General features: G+C 35.6%; 1 protein-coding gene across 5 annotated transcripts in view; it reads left to right on the plus strand.

Annotated features, from left to right (window-relative positions):
• Positions 1 to 22,406, plus strand: part of NBAS (NBAS subunit of NRZ tethering complex) — a 179,588-nt gene that overhangs the window by 59,193 nt on the left and 97,989 nt on the right. For all 5 annotated transcript variants that reach the window (XM_075750595.1, XM_075750598.1, XM_075750596.1 and 2 more), the window contains 6 exons: positions 107 to 330; positions 1,733 to 1,845; positions 4,618 to 4,731; positions 12,904 to 13,017; positions 15,410 to 15,567; positions 17,594 to 17,692. In XM_075750595.1, coding sequence (XP_075606710.1) covers positions 107 to 330; positions 1,733 to 1,845; positions 4,618 to 4,731; positions 12,904 to 13,017; positions 15,410 to 15,567; positions 17,594 to 17,692 — 822 coding nt within the window. The remainder of the gene's footprint in view (positions 1 to 106; positions 331 to 1,732; positions 1,846 to 4,617; positions 4,732 to 12,903; positions 13,018 to 15,409; positions 15,568 to 17,593; positions 17,693 to 22,406) is intronic.

Here is a 22,406-nt window from a genome sequence, read left to right on the forward strand (position 1 = left end):
TTAACTTCAAAGGCCCTTTTATTCAAAGGTCTTGGTTCCATACAATGCAGAGAAGCTTACTTGAAGCTGTGGCTGCAGATTATTAAACTATTGTTCTTTCTTTTAGATTTTCACAGAAAGTCTTTTATGCTCAAGCAGTATAGACAATATCCACTTGGCTGGGCAAATGATGCATTGTAGTGTTTGGTCGGTGGATCTACCAAGTTCATCAAAAGGGAAGCCACAGTACAGAGTCAGCTATGCGAAAAGTATCGAACTAGTTTTGGCTGCTGGCAGAGAATATTTCAATTCTTCAACAAGTTTGACCGATAGCTGTATGGATTTGGCCAGGTATATTTACAATAATCGTATACATAAATACATATTGCTTTTTAATTGAAACTTGAGTTTTGTTTTCCCTGTAAGAAGGTATGAATCTTATGTGGGTATATTTCTCTTCCTGTAAAATTATGTGGTAAATGGAAACAATATCTTTTGGCTTCTGTAAGATTACTTTGATTCTTTTTTGTAATTTTTTTCCCCGCCTCTTTATCTTACGGATTTATGGTGATATTTCAAAATACGCAGTTTATAGCTCGAATACTTGCTATGAGTTTGTGACTATGTGTTTATTCTGTTTAGCAAGATGTTTTGGTCCTTCTCTGACTTTTCTCCAGTCAGTTGTTTCATGATAACTTATTTCCTTGAGTGATTATCACCATGTGTAGGTTTCCTAGTAACCTTCCTGTATGACTTGTTTTAGGTGGAACGTATTTATCTTATCTTTAGCTAGTTCTCTTTCCTTCCACTCCTATTTTAATCTCCACTCTGAAATGTTTGTCAGTTCTCCTGAAAAATTTGATGGGTTCAGAGGGGAGCGTAGTTAACATACAATTTTATTTTTTATCTAAACATTATTTCTTAACATGTAGAGATAAAAGCCATATGACAAATTGCACAAAACCAAAAATCTTTCACAATTTAATGTTCATGATGAATTAAGCCATTTTAAATCACTGAGACTATTTTGCATGTGGATTTTTTCTTAAACCAGTATTACTAAAACTACGTATGAACTTACTATACCAGAATACAAATTCTATTTAAAGAAATTATCTAAAAGCTGTTTATGTCAATATAATATTCATAAAACATTATTTTTAAAAAAGTTTATTTAAACTAATGGGCTATTAATAACTGTATGCATTAATTAATTTTCAGAGCAATTTTGTGGGGGGTTTTTTGTGTTAATCAGCTTTTGTTTTCATTTGCTGAACCTAGTTGAGGAAACACGAATTGTGATAATGGCTCTAACATTTTGCTTTCAATCAACTTTTTACAGAATTTTGCTTTTTTCTTTCAGTATACGACAACACCAAAATGTAATAGTGAGAAATATTTCCCTAAATAATTACATATTTAAGTACATATGTCTCCAGTGCCTTCCATTAAATTCATTGTGGGTCTAAATTCAAGAGAGTTTAGGCGATGTTCTTATCATAACTAGGTGAAGAAGATTGCGACAATCCAAGAATATAATTTTGTTAAAATGTTTAGCCAGTTATAACAGAGATACATTACCAGACTTTGGCACTGTATGTTACAGGAGCACAATAAATTACTGGGTTTGTGGGTTTTTTTGTGTGTTTGTGGTTTTGGTTTTTTTTTCCCCCTCACAGGGGAATTTTTCCCACAAATTTAACTTTGAATTTGTTCAACAATTTTTAGAAAAAGACGTTTCCTTCCTATTTAGGTGCTGTCTACAACTTATTGTAGACTGTCCAAGTGCTATTCAGGAGGAGCTAGATCTCATTCGTGCTCTTGGCTACCTTGAAGAATTTGGTGTGAAAGTATTACCATTACAAGGTACTGCATATTTTTATTCTTCATATGACTCCTTGAACCACATGTGTAAATATTTATGACAAACAGACAAACTACTGTGTGAGTGTTGCATGAGTAAACTAAATGGTCCCTTCCCTGCCTCCAAACAGCTTGCAGGCACTTACAAAAAAATGATTTTTTAAAAAACGTTTTTTAATTTATGTGAGATAAAAAGATGTCTGCATATAGAGTCTGTGTTTTGGGACTTATTTTTAGCAGGGCTTTTTAATAATTAGAGTACTGAGTATCTGAAGCTCTTGGTAACTTCCGCAGAAATAGTTTGACCTCACCTTTTATTTGCAAAATAATCTGCACTTGCTGATGTGCTGATGGGCTTTAAAATAATGGGTGGGAGACAGGTATTTCATACATAGACAGTTTTCATGTCTCCACTGGGCTGTCTCGTTTTGAAGTATATAAAATCTAATGATAACAGAAGTTAACTTTTACAAAGTATTTCTTCTGAAGACTTGTTTAAAACTTTAAATCTGTTTTGTACCTCTGGCTCTAATTCTATGGAAAGTTATTGGACAGAAGTTGGGAAGAAAGGACAATTATGGAGAATGAGATAAGGGGGAAAATGGAATATATTGCAGTATACTTTATTGCCTATAGATTGTGCCAAACTAACAAAGTTCATTGCTTTATTAACAAAACCCCCATTTTTCTAAATGAAAGAAGTACAAGGGGGCTCATCTACCTGGCTTTCAATGAAGCTTGAATGTATGGTATGTGGGCAACTACGTGGAACTGGATGAACACTGGTATTGACAGCACTCTAAAGAGCTGGCTGAGAAAAGCACTGAGTACCAATGAAATGTACTTTTCTGTGGTGTTTTACTTCTGGCATTGTGCAGAGAAATACTGGGATTTTTGGAAAGCACTTATGGGTCTATGGAGGAAAACAAAGCAGATGTTCTTAGAGGCTGTTTTTACTTTACTTTGGTGTTCTCTCTCTCTTCTTTCTCTTTTTTTTTTTCTTTTTTTTTCTTTTTTTTTTTTCCCCCAAATATTCCTTCAAAGTGAGCTGATGCTCCCTACGTTATATGCAGGAATCTTAGCATTTCTGACTGAGAATTAAGTATGGTTGCACAGTTGACTTCTAGAGCAGAATTACTTTTTAGTCAGTTTGTTCAGTCTGTAGAAAAATACACATGCATTTTCTTCGTCTTTTTAAGTGTGGACATGAAGCTATCTCTTTCAAAAAAAAAAACAACCCACAAAACCAACATAATATTTCATTAACAATATCTAAATGATCTACATCAATTAGAATATTTGAAATCATGCCTGTAATTTTCAGATAAATCAAATTAATCTAATAACTTTAAAATGTAATTTTAATCTTTTAATTAAAGCTCTTAAATGGTCAGTTACTTTGATAGAAAGTAATTAAAATAACATTAAGGATCAGTTATTCCTACAGTAAGAATTAGCAATAGACTTTTATTTGCACTTTTCAGTTTTCTGTAGTGCTTCCCTCCCTACTTGGATTTTTAGCAAACTCAACAGTTAAGGTTGTGAACTACTATTACTATGTATTTTAATATAATCTAGTTTGGAGACTCCTTATTAACATAAAAGGTGAAGAAAAGTCCATCTTTAATGAAAGTGTTTTACCCATGGTATTATTTCAGGTTACTTTCAGTTATGTTAGATATTTCAAAAAATCTTGCTTATACAATCAGTGAATGAAAACATTTTACTGCTGCATACTAATATATGTATGTGTATGATAGAATATTAAAAATGAAATGGAAAGTGTAATCTTTTCCTGCTCCTCTGTTTTTTAATTCGTTTTAGTGTAATTTGATTTCCAGAACTTTACTAATAGAGTTTTCATTATGCGAGTGCTTCTTTGCTCTTACTGAGAGGCCTAATATCATACGTTTTAAGCCCAGTATGCTAATGCAGAGTTTATCCCCCATGCAGACATTAATGTCTTGCTGAGTGTTAAGTGGAAGATCTGCATGCTGTTCCTCTGTGTTCTGAGAACTTGCATGGTATGAAAACGTTACATTTTCAAAGCAGCAGCCTGAAGTTAGCCACCCACTAACTAGCTAAAAAGAGCACTGAAATTGGTTCATGATATTAAATTATACAATTAAGGTAATTGTTTAATTCTTGGTAAAATCTTTTTTTGAAACACAGTACTAATTATAAGCTTCTCAAGATATGGTTAACACAACCTCATGATTTGCAGGCTATTCCTCCACCTGCTCAGAAAATATGTAAATTAAAACAGCCTGATGATTATGCCTATGACAGTTCTTTCAGTCTGTGTGATGTATCCTGTCCACCCTAAAATAAAATGTAGCGTGAAGTATTAGTTATTTAAAACATTCTGAATGAAAGTTAATGTCTGTTTTAGCAATCTTTCTGAGAATGGTGCAAAAATGATATTTAAAAAAAAAATTATGAAGGCGTATGGTTGGTCATACAAATTTAAGAACATTGAGCCTGAATACTTGAAACAAAAATAAGTTTTTGTTCAGATCAGTCTCCCTCTTCTTCCTTCCTCCCTTCCCAGCCTGACTCACTAGTGATTAGGGCTGGATATACTGTAGTGTTATTTTAACTTTCTGTTGTTAAGTGTAATTGATGATGTGCATGCAAGTTACTTTGGGCTGGTTTTCAGATTGTGTTTGCATTCTCATAGTCCCTCGCACTCTTTCTGCATCTGCATTGTTTAACCAGAAATACAGCAGTAGGTTCATTTGTACAGTCACTAACACCAGTTTCTCCTTTCAACAGTGCGTTTATGTTCGGATCGACTTAGTCTCATCAAGGACTGTCTTGCTCAGTTGTCAACGAACTATAAGCAGTCTGCTAAGCTCCTGGGACTTGCAAATTTGCTGAGGGTTGCAGGTAAGCTGGTAACAAGACACTGCATTGCAATGCAGCATGCATTCATGTTATGCTTTAGGACATTTGAGTTGATCATTAGAATGTATGTTCAAGGATATCACTAAAAGTCATCTGGAAGAGCAGTCATTGGAGAGGAATGAAATATTGTACATGAATGAACTATTTTTTCTGTAAAACAGCTGATATGGTCAGCTGCTCTGACGTTTCACTAATACCCAAAATAAAAACAGCCTCGTCTAATCTGGATTTTGAGTAAAAGCTCATTCCAGATTGGAGGATTTGCGGCTGAGAATATTTTGTTTTACAGTTAATTGGTAGTACTAAAATTCCAGTAAAGCTTATTTTCTCTGTCAAAGTAGTTTGATTTAATAATAGTCTCACTTAAGTTAGAGAGGAAAAAAAAAAAAAGTAATCTGTAATGCATAAACTTCAGCTGTTACACTTTTGTCTATGCTTTGTGTATCTCCTTTATGCACTGAAAATAATATGGTAGCTTCAGTATTCATTTGGAGATGAAATCTTTAAGGATTGAATGCTAAGGATATTAGATTTTTTTTTTTAATTATTTGATTTTTAAGATAGCCTGCCTAAAGTTTCTGGCACATCTTTTGATTTTTGAAAAATACTTATCAATGCAACTGGAAATACAAACTGCTATATTTTTATGATGTAGAAATAGAATATAGAAATATAAAATAGAAATCCATATTTCATGTAGTGTGATATATAAAATCAATGCATTCCAGCTTTGTCAGTGATGCTTGCCTGGCTAGTTCCTTTCTCTCTCTATTTGTTAAATCATTTAAAATGATGAAGATTATTAAGACGATAATTTCTTATGTTTTCAGGAAGCTTAGCAATTTTTGGATAGTATTATATATAAGGAGGGAGATATTCAAGGGGATTGGGTGAGGTTATGAACAAAGGTATAGAAGTTAAGATGCTGACCTCCCAAGGTGCCAAGGTCCCAAAGAAAGGAATCACTGGGAAGGTTGTCGTGACTCTGGTAAGCTCAGCACTCCTGTTGAGCACTGCTATTTAACAGAAGGCAGAGGGGAGAGGATGGTACCACATCAGGCAGCTGGATCCAATATATGTATTTGTTCATTCATGATCCCATGACTCTATGATTTTACATGTAATCTCCTGTTCTGTAGAAAACCTAGGATGACAGTCATATCTTCTTTTTTTTTTTTTTTTTTTTTTTTTGTCCTTTGCTTGCAAGACTTTTTTTGGGGAAAAAAAAAAAAGAGTCCTTATTGGTTCATAAGACAAAAATGCCATGCTGTTCTTTCCCTCTCTCCTCTACTTCCTTTCACATCAAGTTAAAATCTATCAATTTTTTTTTGTTAATATTTTTGGGTTCTTTAGGCTAATGCTGCTGACTTTTGTTTTGCCTTCTTTTTGAAGCTAAATGATTCTCTTTTGTATGAGAGAAGGAAAAGCAAAATCCACAGTGATTTTATGAAGCTTAAAAATACAAAGTATTGTGTCCAGTAGTGTTGTCCTAGTCCCTTTGTTGTAGGTCAGCATCTACAGTGCCCTGGTATGTACCTTTGAACAGGGAACATCTCCAGAGACTGAAAGATGAGAGGCAGCGTATATTAGGTAGGGAACTTTAGGGAATTCATATAGAGCTCATTGATATGGTAATGTCTGTGTGCTAGTGTTATAATCACAGTGGCACTTATTCAGACACCACTGAAAAGAGAGATTTAAAGAGATATTTAAAGCCAGATGATGAAATGGCCTCCTGATTTTCTCTTCCATGCGGTTACCGGGCTGGAGAAACCAGAAGATGAATGTGTGAGGTGGTTAATTTTTAAGCAGGTGAATGATTTAAAAACTACTACTTAGGCTGCAAATTACGTATTTATTCTGAGAGTGTTGAGGGCTCTGACTTTAATGGTTAACTTTGGGAATGACACTTCCTGTGATAAGTATGGAATTTTAGTAGTAAAGGTATATTGCAACAGTGAATCTTGGCAAGGAATACACTACTTTGACACTTGCTTTCTTGTTTCTTATGCTGAATAATTAACTTAGTCACTTTCAAACTTATCTTAATAACATTCAGTTGAAAGGAAAAAGCATCAAGAAAACATTTCCAGTAGTGACTTTCTGTGGTAGGATTTTTTTGGTGTTTTTTTTCTTTTTTTTTTTTGCTTGTTTGTAAATAAGTAGTTTTAAGCTACTCATGATTAAAAATCATTTCACTGTCACTGAGGGATGACTAGTCATATTACTTATATGGAAATACTGTTTTCTGTGCAGGATATTAATTTATAAGCAAGATATGGATTCAGTATGAGAATGCCATAGTTGTGAATTTTATCTAAACTATTTGTTTTAGGAGATAGCCTATGGAAAACAGGTTTCTTTTAAGAAACTCAGTATTTCTTTAATCTCTTTTTAGTTTTTTTGGACTTGAAAGCTATAAAGAGCATTCCACTATTACTGCAGAATTTTTGTGCCTGACATTCCATCCCATTGATGAGTATCCAGAAGAAAAACCAAAAGCATACAAAGGAAACATGATTGTCATCACCATTTTAGGTCATGCATGCAAATGTAATATTTTTCTAACAGATTAAAGAAAATCTGTAGAGCTTCACTCTTAAGTCCTCAATTACTGCTGTACGTGCTTTCAGTGAGTGCTGGAGTAGGTAACCTTACACTGAATTTAAAATTGCATATCATTTTATTAGGTTAATAATACCTTTAAAAACAGATTTTAAGTGGAATTCTAGCGTAGCTTGAATAATAGCCTGTAAATGAAGAGTCTCGTAAAATTTAATAGTAGCTTTTAACAAAAAAAATATTAAAGCAAGACATAGAAACACCATTTCTACATCTGTCAACTCATAATTTTAAGTTATTGAGTTACAATTAATTGTTAATATGATGAAAAGTTATTTTAGGACTTGGTAACCATAAGAATGATAACAAAGGCTAGTATAATTTATTCAACAAATTAGTTTGTAGTCAAAAGGGCAGCTCATGCATACAGATTTTTAAGATTTATGAATGAGTATATTTTATTTTAAACTGAAGATTAGAAAAGGAAAACCTTCCTTGCAGTTTTAACACAGATAATCTTTGTTAGCAGGTTTAAAACTACTGGGAAAGGGTAACTTGATTTCTAACAGCTTATGATGAAAGTGAATGGTTTTATGGAGATATATTGGGATTAGTCTAGATATTGAAAAAGAATCTAGGGATTGAACTTTATGGACTTGCTTAATGAAGAATTAGATAAAGTGCTACTCGAAGAAAGAATTGTTTTTCATCCCTAATTGGTTTTCACTACTTATGCAATTATCCTGATTTATGAGCCACCTTTGCTGTGAAAGAAGTTCTAACTTTGTCTTGTGGAACATACTTGCGGTATTGGTTATGCATGTTCAAATTTTCAGTCCCTTCCGTTCCTCGTCCACCGTGTGTATCTACCAGTAGAATGCTTTCTTGCGCTTTATCAGATAACTGGAGGAATTTATTTTAGCATTTCCCTCTCTTGGCTCCCCCTGCCACCCCACCCCATATAATTACTGACTGTGAAAGACCTGTTTGCTACATCTATCCATACCTATATAAATTTTATACATAGTATATAGAGAGAGTATATAGTATATGCTACGTTATACTATATATAGCCTATAAAATACTATGAGCATATATAGTTCAATTTCAATTGTAAATGAATGCATTTGCTGTGTGTACAAGGTGTCGTGGTTTTACCCCAGTGGGCAGCTGAGCACCACGCAGCCGCTCGTTCACTCCCCCCTCATCGGGATGGGGAAGAGAATTAGAAAAGTTACAGTGAGAAAACTCGTGGGCTGAGATAAAGACAGTTTAATGAGTAAAGCAAAAGCCGTGCGCACAAGCAAAGCAAAGCAAGGAATTCATTCACCACTTCCCATGGGCAGGCAGGTGTTCAGCCATCTCCAGGAAAGCAGGGCTCTGTCACACATAACGGTTACTTGGGAAGACAAACGCCATTGCTCCGAACGCCGCTGCCCCCCCCCTCTTCCCCCAAGCTCCTTATAAACTGAGCATGACGTCATATGGTATGAAATATCCCTTTGGTCAGTTTGGGTCACCTGTCCTGTCTGTGTCTCCTCCCAACTTCTTGTGCACCCCCAGCCATCCCGCTGGCAGGGCAGTGCAAGAAGCAGAAAAGGCCTTGGCCCCGTGTAAACACTGCTCAACAATAGGTCCATAGAACAAAAACATCTCTATAGTATCAATGCTGTCTCCAGCACAAATCCAAAACGTATCCCCACACTAGCTACTATGAAGTAAATCAGTTCTCTCAGCTGAAACCAGGACACAAGGGTAGAGTGCACACGGTCATCCTCAAGGAGCTTTGGGAGCTGTGTTCTCTGAATACAGCGTGTTTAGAGAGCAGCACTGAAAGTGAATAGTAGAATTTATATTCATACTTATCAAAGCTAAAATATTGCTTAGGTAATGATATATCAGCTAGCTTCTTAATTGCTTTAAAGTATTTGATTAACAACAGTAAACTCTACTGAAGCTTCACATCCGTACCTCTGTAAAGTAGGTACACAAGTGTAATTTCACAGATGGGCAAAGTGAGTGAGGGAGAATGTGCTCAGCATGACAGCCAGAAAGTCTGCACCTGCTCAGGGAGCTGGAGCTATTCAATGTCTTGTGATCCTCACTTAATCCACACTCTTGGTTAAGAAAGGGTTTTCAAGAATTCACTTTATGCACTTGCTTACAAAATAGAGGAGCAAAAGAACAGTTTAAAAAAAAAAAAGCTTATGTATCAGAAATTAAGAGCATCTTCTCTACTGTGTATCAAAAAGATCTAATGAGCATTGCTCTTAATTTTTTGAGTCAGGCTTTCTAGAAATGTTTTCTGTCGATTATTCTCTTTTCTCACAACTTTCTATGTTAATTTAGTTAATTTTAATATCCATAAACCAATTCTAGTAACTTTAAGCTCTGCATACGTTCCTAAGTTAAAGCTTATTTTTGAAATCTACCTTCCTTAACTCTGACTTTCTTGCTTAATGCATGTGGAAGGAACCATACAGATGATTTCTGATATCTGAAATGTAGGTGACATGGAATTTCTGGAGTATACATACAATTTTGATACCATTTGACTTTTAAGTTTTTATGACTTGGTTTCACTCAAGATAATGTTGTTTCATCCACTCACAAATAGCATGCATCTTACCCAAAGTGTTTCAATAAGTTTTTTTATTTATTTGACCCAAATTGGATCCAAACTTTAAAAAAGTATTTGAACATCCTTTATTTCTCAAGAAAATATAATTTTTTATTATTTCTGAGCTTCCAGTTTTTCCTCTCATCATTTGTAATAGAATCATAGAATCATTTAGGTTGGAAAAGACCTTTAAGATCGAGTCCAACTGTAAACCTAACACTACCAAGTCCACCGCTAAACCATGTCCATAAGCACCACATCTACACATCTTTTAAGTACTCCCTTTCAGGTATGATGCCATATCTGCTTGTTTCAATTTCTGTCTGAATGCTGAATGTCATAACAAAAAGATATGGAAAACTCTGGAGACTTAAATCTTACTGGGTAGAGCAACCCTTAGAATATAAATGTATTTTCCTTATGACATAAGGAGGCAGTAGTCTGAAGGAGCTGAACACACACAAACTTTCATAGATCACAAAAGGGAAACAGAAACTAAGATATCCTTTCCAGTTTCTGAACTTGATTTGAGTCTGGATGTCAGACATTAACATGAAGGCTTAATGCAGAATTACTATGTAGTATAATAAGGTCACCATTTTAATAGTTTTTCTCATTGAACCTTTCTTGGTTTCAAATCCTGGATGTCTGTTAAAATGAGAAGGGGAACAATTCAGAATTAAAAACTTTCACTTTTATAAGACTTTATTACTAAAGATATCCTCAAATGAGGCATCACAAAGCTGAAGCAGTGAATTTTTTCATGTTTGAATAGAACAAGACCATGCCTCTAAACTGCAGCGGGTAGTATTTTAAGTGACTGCGCTGTTGAGGCACGTGAAAAAGGGCTCGGGCTGTGCATTGTGGAGGATTCACTAGTCGTGTCGGAGCTGATGACTGTTCTGTGGCATAACAGCGTGTGTCGAGATAATGGAAGTTAAATGAGTGAGCAGTGGAGATAAGATGAGCAAGTATAGCCATGGACTGGAAGGAAAATGAGCCTTATATTTCATGCTTGCACTTTGGTAAAACATGTGGAGATGTATCCTACTGCATCAAAACTAATGAGCTAATACATTGGGGATGGAGGACCTGTCAGTATACGACTGCTCAAGCACAATTAAGAAGAAAACTTCTTAAGTTTTCCTTTCCAAGTGTTCCTCCTCTCTTCCCTCCAATCCCACTGATTTTTAAGTAGTAATAAATAGCAGTGATTATTTTGTCTAGCTGAAATCTGAGGGACAATGGTTTGATAATTTCTTTTGCCTTTTATTTGTGTCTGCTACTTACTCAGATCTCTGTAAGTAGTAAAGCTGTCAGGGTGAAGTGGGCATTGGAAGGTGAGTGGCAAGTACGGATCTCTTGCTTATAGAAATGACAGTTCACATTTAGCTTGGGTAGATAGAAGCACCTCTTTGTCATCTGTAATTGCTTTTACCCAGATGAGAAGTTGCCAGGTTCCAGAGGGCAAAATTTTGCAACAGAAGAGCCTTGGATGTGATTAATTTGCAACATTGTGTGTTGGCAGTATATAGAGTAAGAGGCCAAAAGATAAAAAGATAAAATGTTCTCCCAGCTCAGTTAGTTATGATGTGCTGGGATTAGGGGAATCTTGATTGAGTTCAATAATTAGGGTAACTCCACTTCCCTGAATGTCATTCTGGTGCAACTGTTTCATGTTTTCTTTTGAGAAAGCTTTAAAAAGAAATTTGCTTTGCCTGCATTGATGCATCTGCAAAGTAGAGTTAAAAATAACAGCTACGTGATTTAAGACCATGTACTCTTTAAATGGTTTCTGGAACCGAATCCGCTTAACCTTCTGAAATATTTGCATTTCACATGTTGTAGTAATACAGTTTCATAAACCAGTGCCCTTTTCAAATGACTGTAACAGTAATAACTGCATAAAATCGCTTTTAATAAGAGGGGAGAAACATGAGCGAGAAGCTTGTATTGAAAAAAATCCACTCATTTTTCTTCTCTTCTTGCCATCCTTCTTTCCTAAATTAAAATGAATAGCAAGGGACTATTTTTCCTGGGTACGTTTAATCACGTTCTCAGATAGTGCATGGACATACACACTATTTTGAGCACAAGCCTGGACCAACTGGTGTCAGTAAAGTAAATAACTTTTATTCTCTTGTGTTCATTCTAAATTGGAAAAAGCTTAAAAAAAAAAAAAAAAAAAAGACTGGTAAACAGTGACAGGTATAAATGTTATTTATATTGACTTTAACTGGCTTTGAAAAGGAGATGAGTTGTCTGATTAGATTTTCATCTGTGAATGCTGCTGTGTTAGAATTAAGGTCAGGACACTTTTCAACAGAGATTCTTCATGAAACTTTAGTTGGAAGAGATCAATAGTATCCAAAGTGTTTCTTTTAACTCATAACTGGGGGAAGAGGCATTGTCCAGAAGGTCTGGTGACAAAGATGCATGTGTGGTGTGAAAAAATAGTTTCAGTCCTACCTGCTAAATTTATTAGGGTACGGGTTTTTAAATACCTGTATCTTCCACATCTCATGAATTAATTTGCTCCGTTAAGTGGAAGTTTAAACTGGGGCTTTGTATAATGTAACAAAACAATTAAAAATGTCAAAATTATTCTTCTATTACAGTTCACAGAAGTTTTTTTTCAATGTCAGGATTTCGATTTATGTGTCCCTTATCTTAAATACCAGTTTTCATCTATGTCTTGGCCATCACATAAATAAGTTTTTCAAAATATTTTTTTAACCTAGGCATAACATGTTCTGTAGCTTATTTTAGCCAGTTATGATGCCAGTGTTTTTTAAAATACATAACTATTTTTATTGTTTCCTTCAGGAAAAGGCAGATAATTTTATTTCTGCTTCAGATTCAAGACAGGCCTTTCATGTTGTGGCATATAGTTTTCTTAAGAGATACAGTAGCAAGGTTAAGTCAACCATTAATTCCAATTAACTAATAAAAATGTTGAATTTTTCTTACAGGAGATGATCAGATGGAGAGAAAAGGTCAAGTTTTAATTCTCTTAGTGGAACAAGCTCTCAGTTTCCAGGACTACAAAGCAGCTAGTATGCATTGCCAGGAGCTCATGGCCACAGGTGAAGTGACTAAATGGGGGTGGCATGGGGTGATAGTGGTGGAAATCCGAGTTCTGACTCTCCGCTTACTGTGAAGTACGGTGCTTTGGATTGGTCCATTTCCTTCAAAAGTCAGTTACATTTGGCTTGTGGAAGTCAACGGACATCAGCATGTCAACTGTAGAAAGCAGGTGGTATGAAATACGACAGATCCTGTTGTCATGGAGCAGGAACTCCATGCAGTCATGGAACTACAAAATACTTAAGCCACAGTGACTTCTGGAGCAATGTTGTCTTTTTCTAGATCAGTTTAGTTCACTGAGATATCTCAACTGAAGTCACATACTGTGATTCAGATAATCCCTTATTTTTTGCGTCAGAAGCTCAAAAATATATCCCAGTAGGGATTCTATTTCAATTGTCTCCTCGGTACTTTTTTTCTTGTTAAAAACGCAAAGGGAAAAGTTTTAATTTGTTGTATTGTTTAAATCCCATTTGCTATGTTTTTCTATTAAGTTTTTGTTAATGAATGCTCGTGTGTAACTCTATTGAGATTAAACATGTATGTTGGTCCATAGACATTAATTATCATTTACACATAGTCATGTTTCTTCTCTGTAAAATTCTTTATGGAAACATGTTTCAGTATCTTTCTTAAGCTATATTTCAGTTTGCTAAAGTTCATTGACGTAATGTAAAATCTTTCTCTGCAGTTGCTATACCACTTGTTCATAGAGTCATAGAATCATAGAATGGTTTGGGTTGGAAGGGACCTCAAAGATCATCAAGTTCCAACTCCCTGCCCCCGCCATGGACAGGGACACCCTCCACTAGACCAGGTTGCCCAAAGCCCCATCCAGCCTGGCCTTGAACACTTCCAGGGATGGGGCCTCCACAACCTCTCTGGGCAACCTGTTCCAGTGCCTCACCACCCTCACAGTAAAGAATTTCTTTCTAACATCTAATCTAAATCGACCCTCCTTCAGCTTGAACCCATTCCCCCTTGTCCTGTCACTACACTCCCTGATAAACAGTCCCTCACCATCTTTCCTGTAGGCCCCTTCAGGTACTGGTAAGCCGCAATTAGATCTCCCCGGAGCCGCCTTTTCTCCAGGCTGAACAATCCCAACTCTCTCAGCCTGTCCTCACAGGAGAGGTGCTCCAGCCCTCTGATCAGCTTCCTGGCCCTCCTCTGGACTCTCTCCAACAGCTCCATGTCTCTCCTGTACTGGGGCCCCTAGAGCTGAAATCCAGAGATTTTCATCTCTGGAAATAATTACAAGAAATAAAATTTTGTTAGTCAACTGGGTAGGGATCTTGTATTTAGTTTTCAATCTGAAAACAATGTTACAGGCTGTAGTGATAAGTGCTGACTTTTATTTCTTACTAAGTTGTGTGCACATTGTAAAAGACAGTTCAGGTATCTTTAAACTGGACCTATACTTTTGGAGAGACATTTGCCAGGTGTGTCTGGATAGCTCCAAACTAAACTTCCTGGCTGTCTGACAAAAGATGCATGTGATATATAGGAGCTGATGAGAGGAGGTGAGAGGCAGATTCCTTTAACCTCCTCCTACTGCAGGAAAAATGGATCCTAGCTGTTAGTGATATTTCTCTTGCAACACAAATACATGCAAATGTTTTTGCCCTTTGTAATGTACAAAAACATGGAAGGGAGATGTACACAGCAAGTACTATATGTAGTGAGACAGTTACCCAACTATTAGACTTCCAACCTGAAGGAGCTTTTTTATATGTTTCTGGGAACCACAGTTCCTTGTTATTTCTACATTGTACCCCCGTGAAACAGATGAAAATGTGACTGCAGCTAGTAGGAATGTGCAGGTGGTTTATATGTCTACCTTTCTATAAAAGCTCCTAAAATACTTGTGCTAGTTATGTGGTTTGTATATGTGAGGATATGAGTGGAGGTAAATGATATATGTATGTTAAGATATTAGAGAAGATGGAATTTGTTTCTCTGGCTCTTTTTTCTGCCTTGAGGTTGAGGGCAAAAAAAATCTGAGATGAACTGAGGTTCTTTTAATTTATCAAGTGATATTTTTTTTTTTTTTACAGCCACTGCAGTAAGGTGTTTAATATCCTACTCTGAAGTAAATTCTGATTTTCTTATTGCAACATGTAAAAAGATATAGTGTGTAGGCTTACAGATACCTGCTGTACTGATATTTACAATGTATTTACAATAATGAATCTTGTCTGTATTTGGTTAGTCTAAAGTTGAGTTACATCTCTGTTTTGTGGAGCCTTTATGGTTCCTCTCTCAGGGGATGTTGTGTCAGCAGGAGTGCCACATGCCCTCCTTTATCTCATCCAATAAGAATTGCGCAGCATCCTTGTATCACTTGTGAAGTTTACCAACCTCAGAAGTTTGTTTTGTGTTCCCTTGTAGGTTATTCTAAAAGCTGGGAAGTATGTAGTCAGCTTGGGCAATCAGAAGGCTACCATGATTTGAGTATGCGTCAAGAGCTCATGGCTTTTGCTCTGACACACTGTCCCCCAAGTGCCATAGAGGCTTTGCTGGGAGTGAGCAGTTCGTTGCAAACCCAGGTAGGTGTTTCTGAAACTTCTTTCATACGAGTTCAGTGCTTACCAAACTAAAGGGGACTTGTGCTCATTTTAAAGTTTGTTCCCTTAATTTCCACCCCCCCAAGTTTGTATTTGTTCTACTGTATTTTTCTACTTTCACTGTTATATTTCAACAAATGAGGTCTCTTTATAATCATTTTTATATGATGAGTTGGCTTCTCAAGTAGAAGTGCTATTGTATTCTCTATGTTCATTTATTGCCTGATTTAAACATTTTACTTGCTAATGCAGTTAAATAATTTTTTAATGTTCTGTCACCTGTTTACACCTTGTAACGCAACTTCTTTAAATGCCCACATAAATGTCTATTCAATGTTTATTCTTACACTTTTACAATCTCTACCCGATATACAATGAAATTCTTTTCTCACTGATTTCAACCATGTAATGGTTTTAACAACTACAACAGACTTCACGTCTGAGCCATCTTTATTAACTCTGCAATGACTGACTTCTTAATGGAATCAGATCTTAGATGTTCCGCTGATCATATTATATATGTGGGAACACATAACTGGCATTCAAATACAAGTTATGGCAAGATGACATAGAAAACCTTTTGCAAAGTTTTATTTGAAACTGCTGTGCAGTAATTTAGGTTGTTAAAAACGTTAAGTTTCTATTAAGTGTAATAGTGGCTTGGCCTACGTATCATTGCTTGTTTAAGAGTTCATATTTGTCTTAGTTGTCTAAGAGTACACAATGTTCATAGGTTTATCTTTGTATAATAAAAAAATCTTAGAAGGCTTGCATTCTGTATCTGAAGAATGGGGGAGAAGGGAGCAATAGCTACTGTATGTATGCAGTCTAAGGCAGCTGCAAGTGTGTAGCCTTTTTCTTTACAAAATTGCTTGTATAGCAATGTGTATGAGAAATACAAGCAACATCTGAAGGCAGTCTGTACTGCTTCAGTAACAGGATAACATCAGAATAAAATGCTGCAAAGAATTTGAAATACAGTCTAGCCTCTGCAAGCTATTTACTGTTTTTTTTCATCATGAAAGCACTCAAATTGAAGAGATAGGTACAGTTATGAGCCTAAAGACAAGCGGAATCTTTGCAAAATTTACCTGTATGTTATAGAAATAAAAACTTGCTTCCCCCCTTTATGTGCCAATAGCTGGAATTAGAATTTGAAGTCAAACAAACTTTTGGCTCTCTCATTCCTTCTAAAGGCTTCATGTCCTCTGAGTTGTAGTGCAGCTGCTCGGCCACTGGTTATTAACCCCTTAGATCCCACTTCTCCAAGGGAAGTGATTCTTTGTCTTCACAAAACTTGAGACTGAATTTGTTGCTCAGGTTTCTTTGTTAGTCCAATATCATTTGTAGCAAAACTGCAGTGATGATTCACTTGGTGTTTGCCCCAGGAAACCAAACCCAAGTCATGATTTCTGTCAAAGCATTTTTAATCCATTTCTTCTGCAATTACTTTCTCTGTAAACTAAGCATAAGCTTTTCAGCTCTGTTCATTAATGGTCCTACATGTTCAGTCCAAGCACTCTGTCTTTATGTGTAGATAGACACATATATATGCAAAAAATCTTTGCAGAAGGTCACGCTGACCAGATGTTACATGTAAATGTCTTTTGTGGACCTTCATCAGTTCTATGGCCTGCAGAAATTCTGCTCATGAAGCTATTATCTTGTGTACCACTTGCCTCTGTGGAGTTGCCCAACACCTCAGAGGCACAGTTCAGATAATGGATGCTTTTCATGGAAGTTCTTTAGTCTACCTAGTACAGCAGGTATATACAATTTAAAAAAAAATAAATTCTTACATTTTGTGAAAAATATTGCATAAAAATCACAGAGAAGAGAAGGTCATTTTGTCTAGGGACTACAACAGTGAGAGGATGTCAAAGATACCTACGTGATGTTCTCCCTGTCTTCCCCTGCACCCTTTTTTTTCTGTCATGGAAGCTTTTACATCATAATTTCTTGTGTTTCTTATGACTGGTAAGAAATTATATTTATTTTGTGTTTATAGATTCTTTATCAGGCTGTGAATTACCAGTTTTTTCCATCAGAAGGAAGTGAGAATATAAATATCTCAGGACCTTCTTCGTTGATCAGTAAGGATACAGAGGTAAGCTTTAAAGAGAGTTTTTAAAGCAATAATGATTTTGTTTTGCATTATGCTGAAGAGCTGAATTTGAGTTTTTAGCAACATCTACCTGTTTACTAGAAAAAATACACAACATTAAATACACCTACTAACTTCTGTTCTTAGATTGGTTTACCTTCAAGGTTTTGCTTATGTATTTATACTTAGTCTGTTCTGATTTTTTTGTTGTTGCTTCTTTCTACACAGTCTTAGCACCATAGAGAAAAAAACATATAAACCCAGAGGCAGGAGAAGGTGAAAGGGCAACAAAACTTAACACAGTGAAATACATTATCGTTGGATGATTTTTGATCTGTCCCAATTGCAAAGCAAGACATTTGAAAATAAACCTGAGCTATGCATTTAATTAAAAAAAGTCTTGAATTAAGCTTATTTTTCCCCTTTGTTCTGTGCATCATTAAGTTTATGACTTACCATTTTACAACTTTCATATCATAGAATGGTTTGGGTTGGAAGGGACCTTAAAGATCATCTAGTTCCAACCCCTCTGCCATGGGCAGGGACACCCTCCACTAGACCACGTTGCCCAAAGCCCCATCCAACCTGGCCTTGAACACTTCCAGGGATGGGGCATCCACAGCCTCTCTGGGCAACCTGTTCCAGTGCCTCACCACCCTCACAGTAAAGAATTTCTTCCTAATATCTAATCTAAATCTACCCTCTTTTAGTTTAAAACCATTACCCCTTGTCCTGTATTCACATGCATATATGGCATGTGAAACTATTTTTGTGGTAAGATCAGAAGGAAGTTTGAGTGTTTTGTAGGAAATAGAGGCAGAGCAACAGGAAGAAAGTCTACTGTTATTCTTTCTACTTTTCATGTATTATTTTAACAAATTTGTGTACGTGTACAATTGCAAGTACATTTCTGTCTTTAAAAGAAGATGTAATAACCTGTCTATGAAAGAAAGGAATGGTTTTTTCATCCTCTTCAGAGTGGAAAATTCTAAGTTTATTTTTTTCTCTGTTTTCTGTTTGAGTTTTTCTATAGGTGATAAACAGATCTTGGGGGACGGGGCAAAAACCTTAAAGAAATACAGGAAAGAATAGAGAAAGAAAGAAAAAAGGTGGCTCATGTTGCCTAGTCTGGCTTTTTGAGGAAAGTATCTGAATTGCATCCTCCTTAATGTCATTATACCTTTGGGGAATTTTTATCAATGGCAGCTGTAGATGGAACACGCTAGTCTTTGCCCTTGGTATATTTAACACCATGTGGCTTAAAAAACCACACCTCTGCTTCGTGTTATTCAAATGGGAACAGGCTACTTCTGTGTGTATCTCTGTATTGTGTGTATCTCTGTATTTTGTGTATGCTTTTTATATATGTATAGGCATATATGCATACTTTGTATACATATATGCATAGGTAAACATACATACACATGTTTGCATATATATAAAATAGGAAAGTAAAATAGCACTGAAAACAGCATTCAGAGGAAGAGAGCGAAACCTTTTATGCATCTGCTAGAATCATTGATATGAAGAACAGGTCTGTTCACAGGCACAAATGCTTTTTATTTTCTGGAAAATGGTAAATGAATCTCTCCTGAGAGGAAGATGATTAACTAGATGTTAATAAAATTGTGGAACTTTACGAAGAGGGTGTGGATGCGTATTTTTACAATATTTTAATGTATATAACGAATTTGTCATGCATCACCTTTTGTATGCTGTAGTACTATTGACTGTATGTTGTGACAGAACAATTATGCATGCATATAAATGATTCAGAAACTTATTCAAGGGTTTATCAGAGTTGAGTAAACTCACTAATTAACCTCATTATCAATTCAGTTTGGATATCTGAAGCTATTTTCATTATGCTCGGGAATTTGCATTCAGAAAATTATCCACTCTTGCTTTCTCCAATATATCTTTCTTTTTTTCCCCCCCCTTTAGTTGTGGTTGGTTGTCTGCTTCAAATTGGCAGTAGGCAGACAGTTGACCTGGCAAGCTTGTATGTTGTTGCATTGGGGTTTTTTCTTTCTGTTTTAATACAGCTTTTTGGCATGCCATATTTTAGACTGTTACACTATGAAATGAGTTCTGTGTATTTGTTAATTCGGTCTTTTTGTTCTCTCCCAGTTGACTTAATAGGGATTTATAACTTCTTTCATCTCCTGCAATGACACAGGAGGAAACATAGCCAAGAATTTAGTTGCTGTATAACCCTTCCTTTGTTACAGACATCTGAAATGTTAGAAAAGCAATATATTCAATAACTCAGTTTTTCTGACTTAACTGAATCCCATAACTGCAATCCTCATAGTTCCACTTCAGCTAATTCCTCATGCTTCACCTTCATTGTCTTGCACAGAATTTCAGTTTCTTCAAAGAAAATACAAACTATAAGGTTTTTTTTCCCCCTGTCCTTTTTACTCTTTTCTTTTTTACTTATGTCCTGATTAACTTATAGCATCCTTTTCTCAAGGACTTGACAAATGTTCTTCTTTCTCGTTTATTGATACCTTTTCAAATTGGTACTCTGAATGTAATTTTCCTTGACTTGACAGCTTCTTCCAGCATACATGTGTTTGGGCATCCCTTTCTCTGTTGCATTAAAAATACCTATCTCTAAGTATATCAATTCTCCCTTTCAAAGCTTTAGTGACCTTTTTCTCTCTCTTCTTACCTTTATCTAGTATTGAATCATTAGTTGCCACTACCATATTTTTCGTTTTATCAACCTATACCACCAGCTGGTCATACTTGTCAATCATTCTTCTCTTGATGAACTCCTCTCTAGAAATGTCTAAACTAATTTCATTTTTATTGTTTCAAGTTTTTCATCTGAAACTTTTTTTCCTATGAAACTTGCAGGAGTCTTGATAGCTGCTGGCTACATATCTTCATAAATTGCATAGAATTGTGTCATTTAACATTGCTGTTGTATTGTCTTCAGTATAACTTTTCTCCAAGTTTTTGGTGGTTCCTACTCTGAAGGAAATTCCTGATTGCTATGGTAAAGATGCACACAATTATTCTGTAGGAGTTAATGCATTTGCACAAAAATGTACTTTATTACTTTAGTGCCAGCTTATCACAGTTGATTGAACTCATGGGATCCATTGGAGAAATTATCCTCTGGAAGCTACAGTGATTCAAACATAGCAGATTATTTCTAAGGAAAACGTTAAGTTTCCCCAGTCCCCACTCCAGCTGCCGTTTCAAATAGTTGTGATTTTTTAAAATTTATTTTATTTTTTATTTTGAGATTAACTGGAACTATGTTTTGTCATTTAATAAATGTACTGGTTTTAATTCTGTAATAATGAAATTAGAATTCTTCTCACAGGAAGAGGTAGCAGTAATTCCTGAAGGAATTGTGCTCTTTTACAGTGTCACTGAACTCTTGTACAGAAAAGGAGAAAAACCTCAATGTGGAACTCTGTATGTGTACTATTTAAACTCCTGTTGTAGTCAGTAGTGATCCAGTTAGTGGTGCATAGGGAATAATGCAGTTAATCAGCCATTAGGTGATTGATTTAGTTACTTCATGATAGATATCAACAATTTCAGATGCCCTAAGTTATCCTCCCGTCCTTTAGCTACTGACCCAAAGAGTCTGGGTCCTCTGTCAGATCTACAAGTGTTAAGCAGATATCTTAATTAATGCCATATATCTCAAACAGTCAGCTGCTTAAATATAGGCTTTGATGAATCAAATGCATTCTGTATACTTAAGGCTGGCTTACTGTTTCCGTTCCAGTGACATAGCCCTAATAAGAGCTTAGACATCCAGTGGCACCTGAATTTGAGCGTTGGCATCTTGAGCTGAACCTTTTCCCTAGTCTCTCATCAAGGGTCTGTTTTTTCTTTGCAGGACTGAAGTTTTCATTTAAACAGGTTCATTAGCTGTAACATACATTACAAAAAAAACAACCAACCAAAGCCACATACCCAAAACTCTGCAAGGCACAAAACATAAATGTAGAATAAACATGAATACTTCTGTAAAAGAGACTGCTTTAAGTTCCTGTTTTCCAATGGGAGTACCAGAAAGAGAAAAAGAAAAGGGAAAGCTAGTATACTGTGTTCTGTCTTATGAACAGAATCTATTCCACCTGACTTTGTTTCTTTCATAATCTTAATGCATAACGATTTTTAATGCATAAGATGTATACAATGTATGGTTTTTGCATGTCTTGATCCTTGCAACTTGACTAATTTGTGATTAAAGACCCAAAAAAAAAAAAACCCATGTTGCAGGTGTTCTAATTTATTACTCTCTCTTATGTGGCTTATTTGAAAAATAGTTGACTTTATTCCAATGCAAGGACAAATAATATTTGGAATGATATATATGTGTAAGTATGAGCATATGTGTATAATTATATATAAATATTTTAGCTGTTACTTTAGAGTATCTTGACAATTCAGAATTTGTTGGCTGACTTTTTTTACACCAGTTTAGATTCATACACATTTTTAACCTGCTAATTTAGGATTCGTAAATTGTTGTTGTTGTTACCATTTTTAATCAGAAGTACTTACTTTTATAAAGGATATCAGGAAGAAATACTAGAAGAAAATAATTCCCACCAAACACCCCTCAAAACCCCCAAACTATAACATCCTTCTGAAGATACAATTAAAGATATATTTAAATTTGTCTTCTTAAAATGTGATCTCCAACAGTCTTTAAGAAATAATTTATTTTATGAGAGATTGA

Source organism: Balearica regulorum, chromosome 3, assembly GCF_011004875.1.
Source record: "Balearica regulorum gibbericeps isolate bBalReg1 chromosome 3, bBalReg1.pri, whole genome shotgun sequence".
Taxonomy (NCBI): domain Eukaryota; kingdom Metazoa; phylum Chordata; class Aves; order Gruiformes; family Gruidae; genus Balearica; species Balearica regulorum.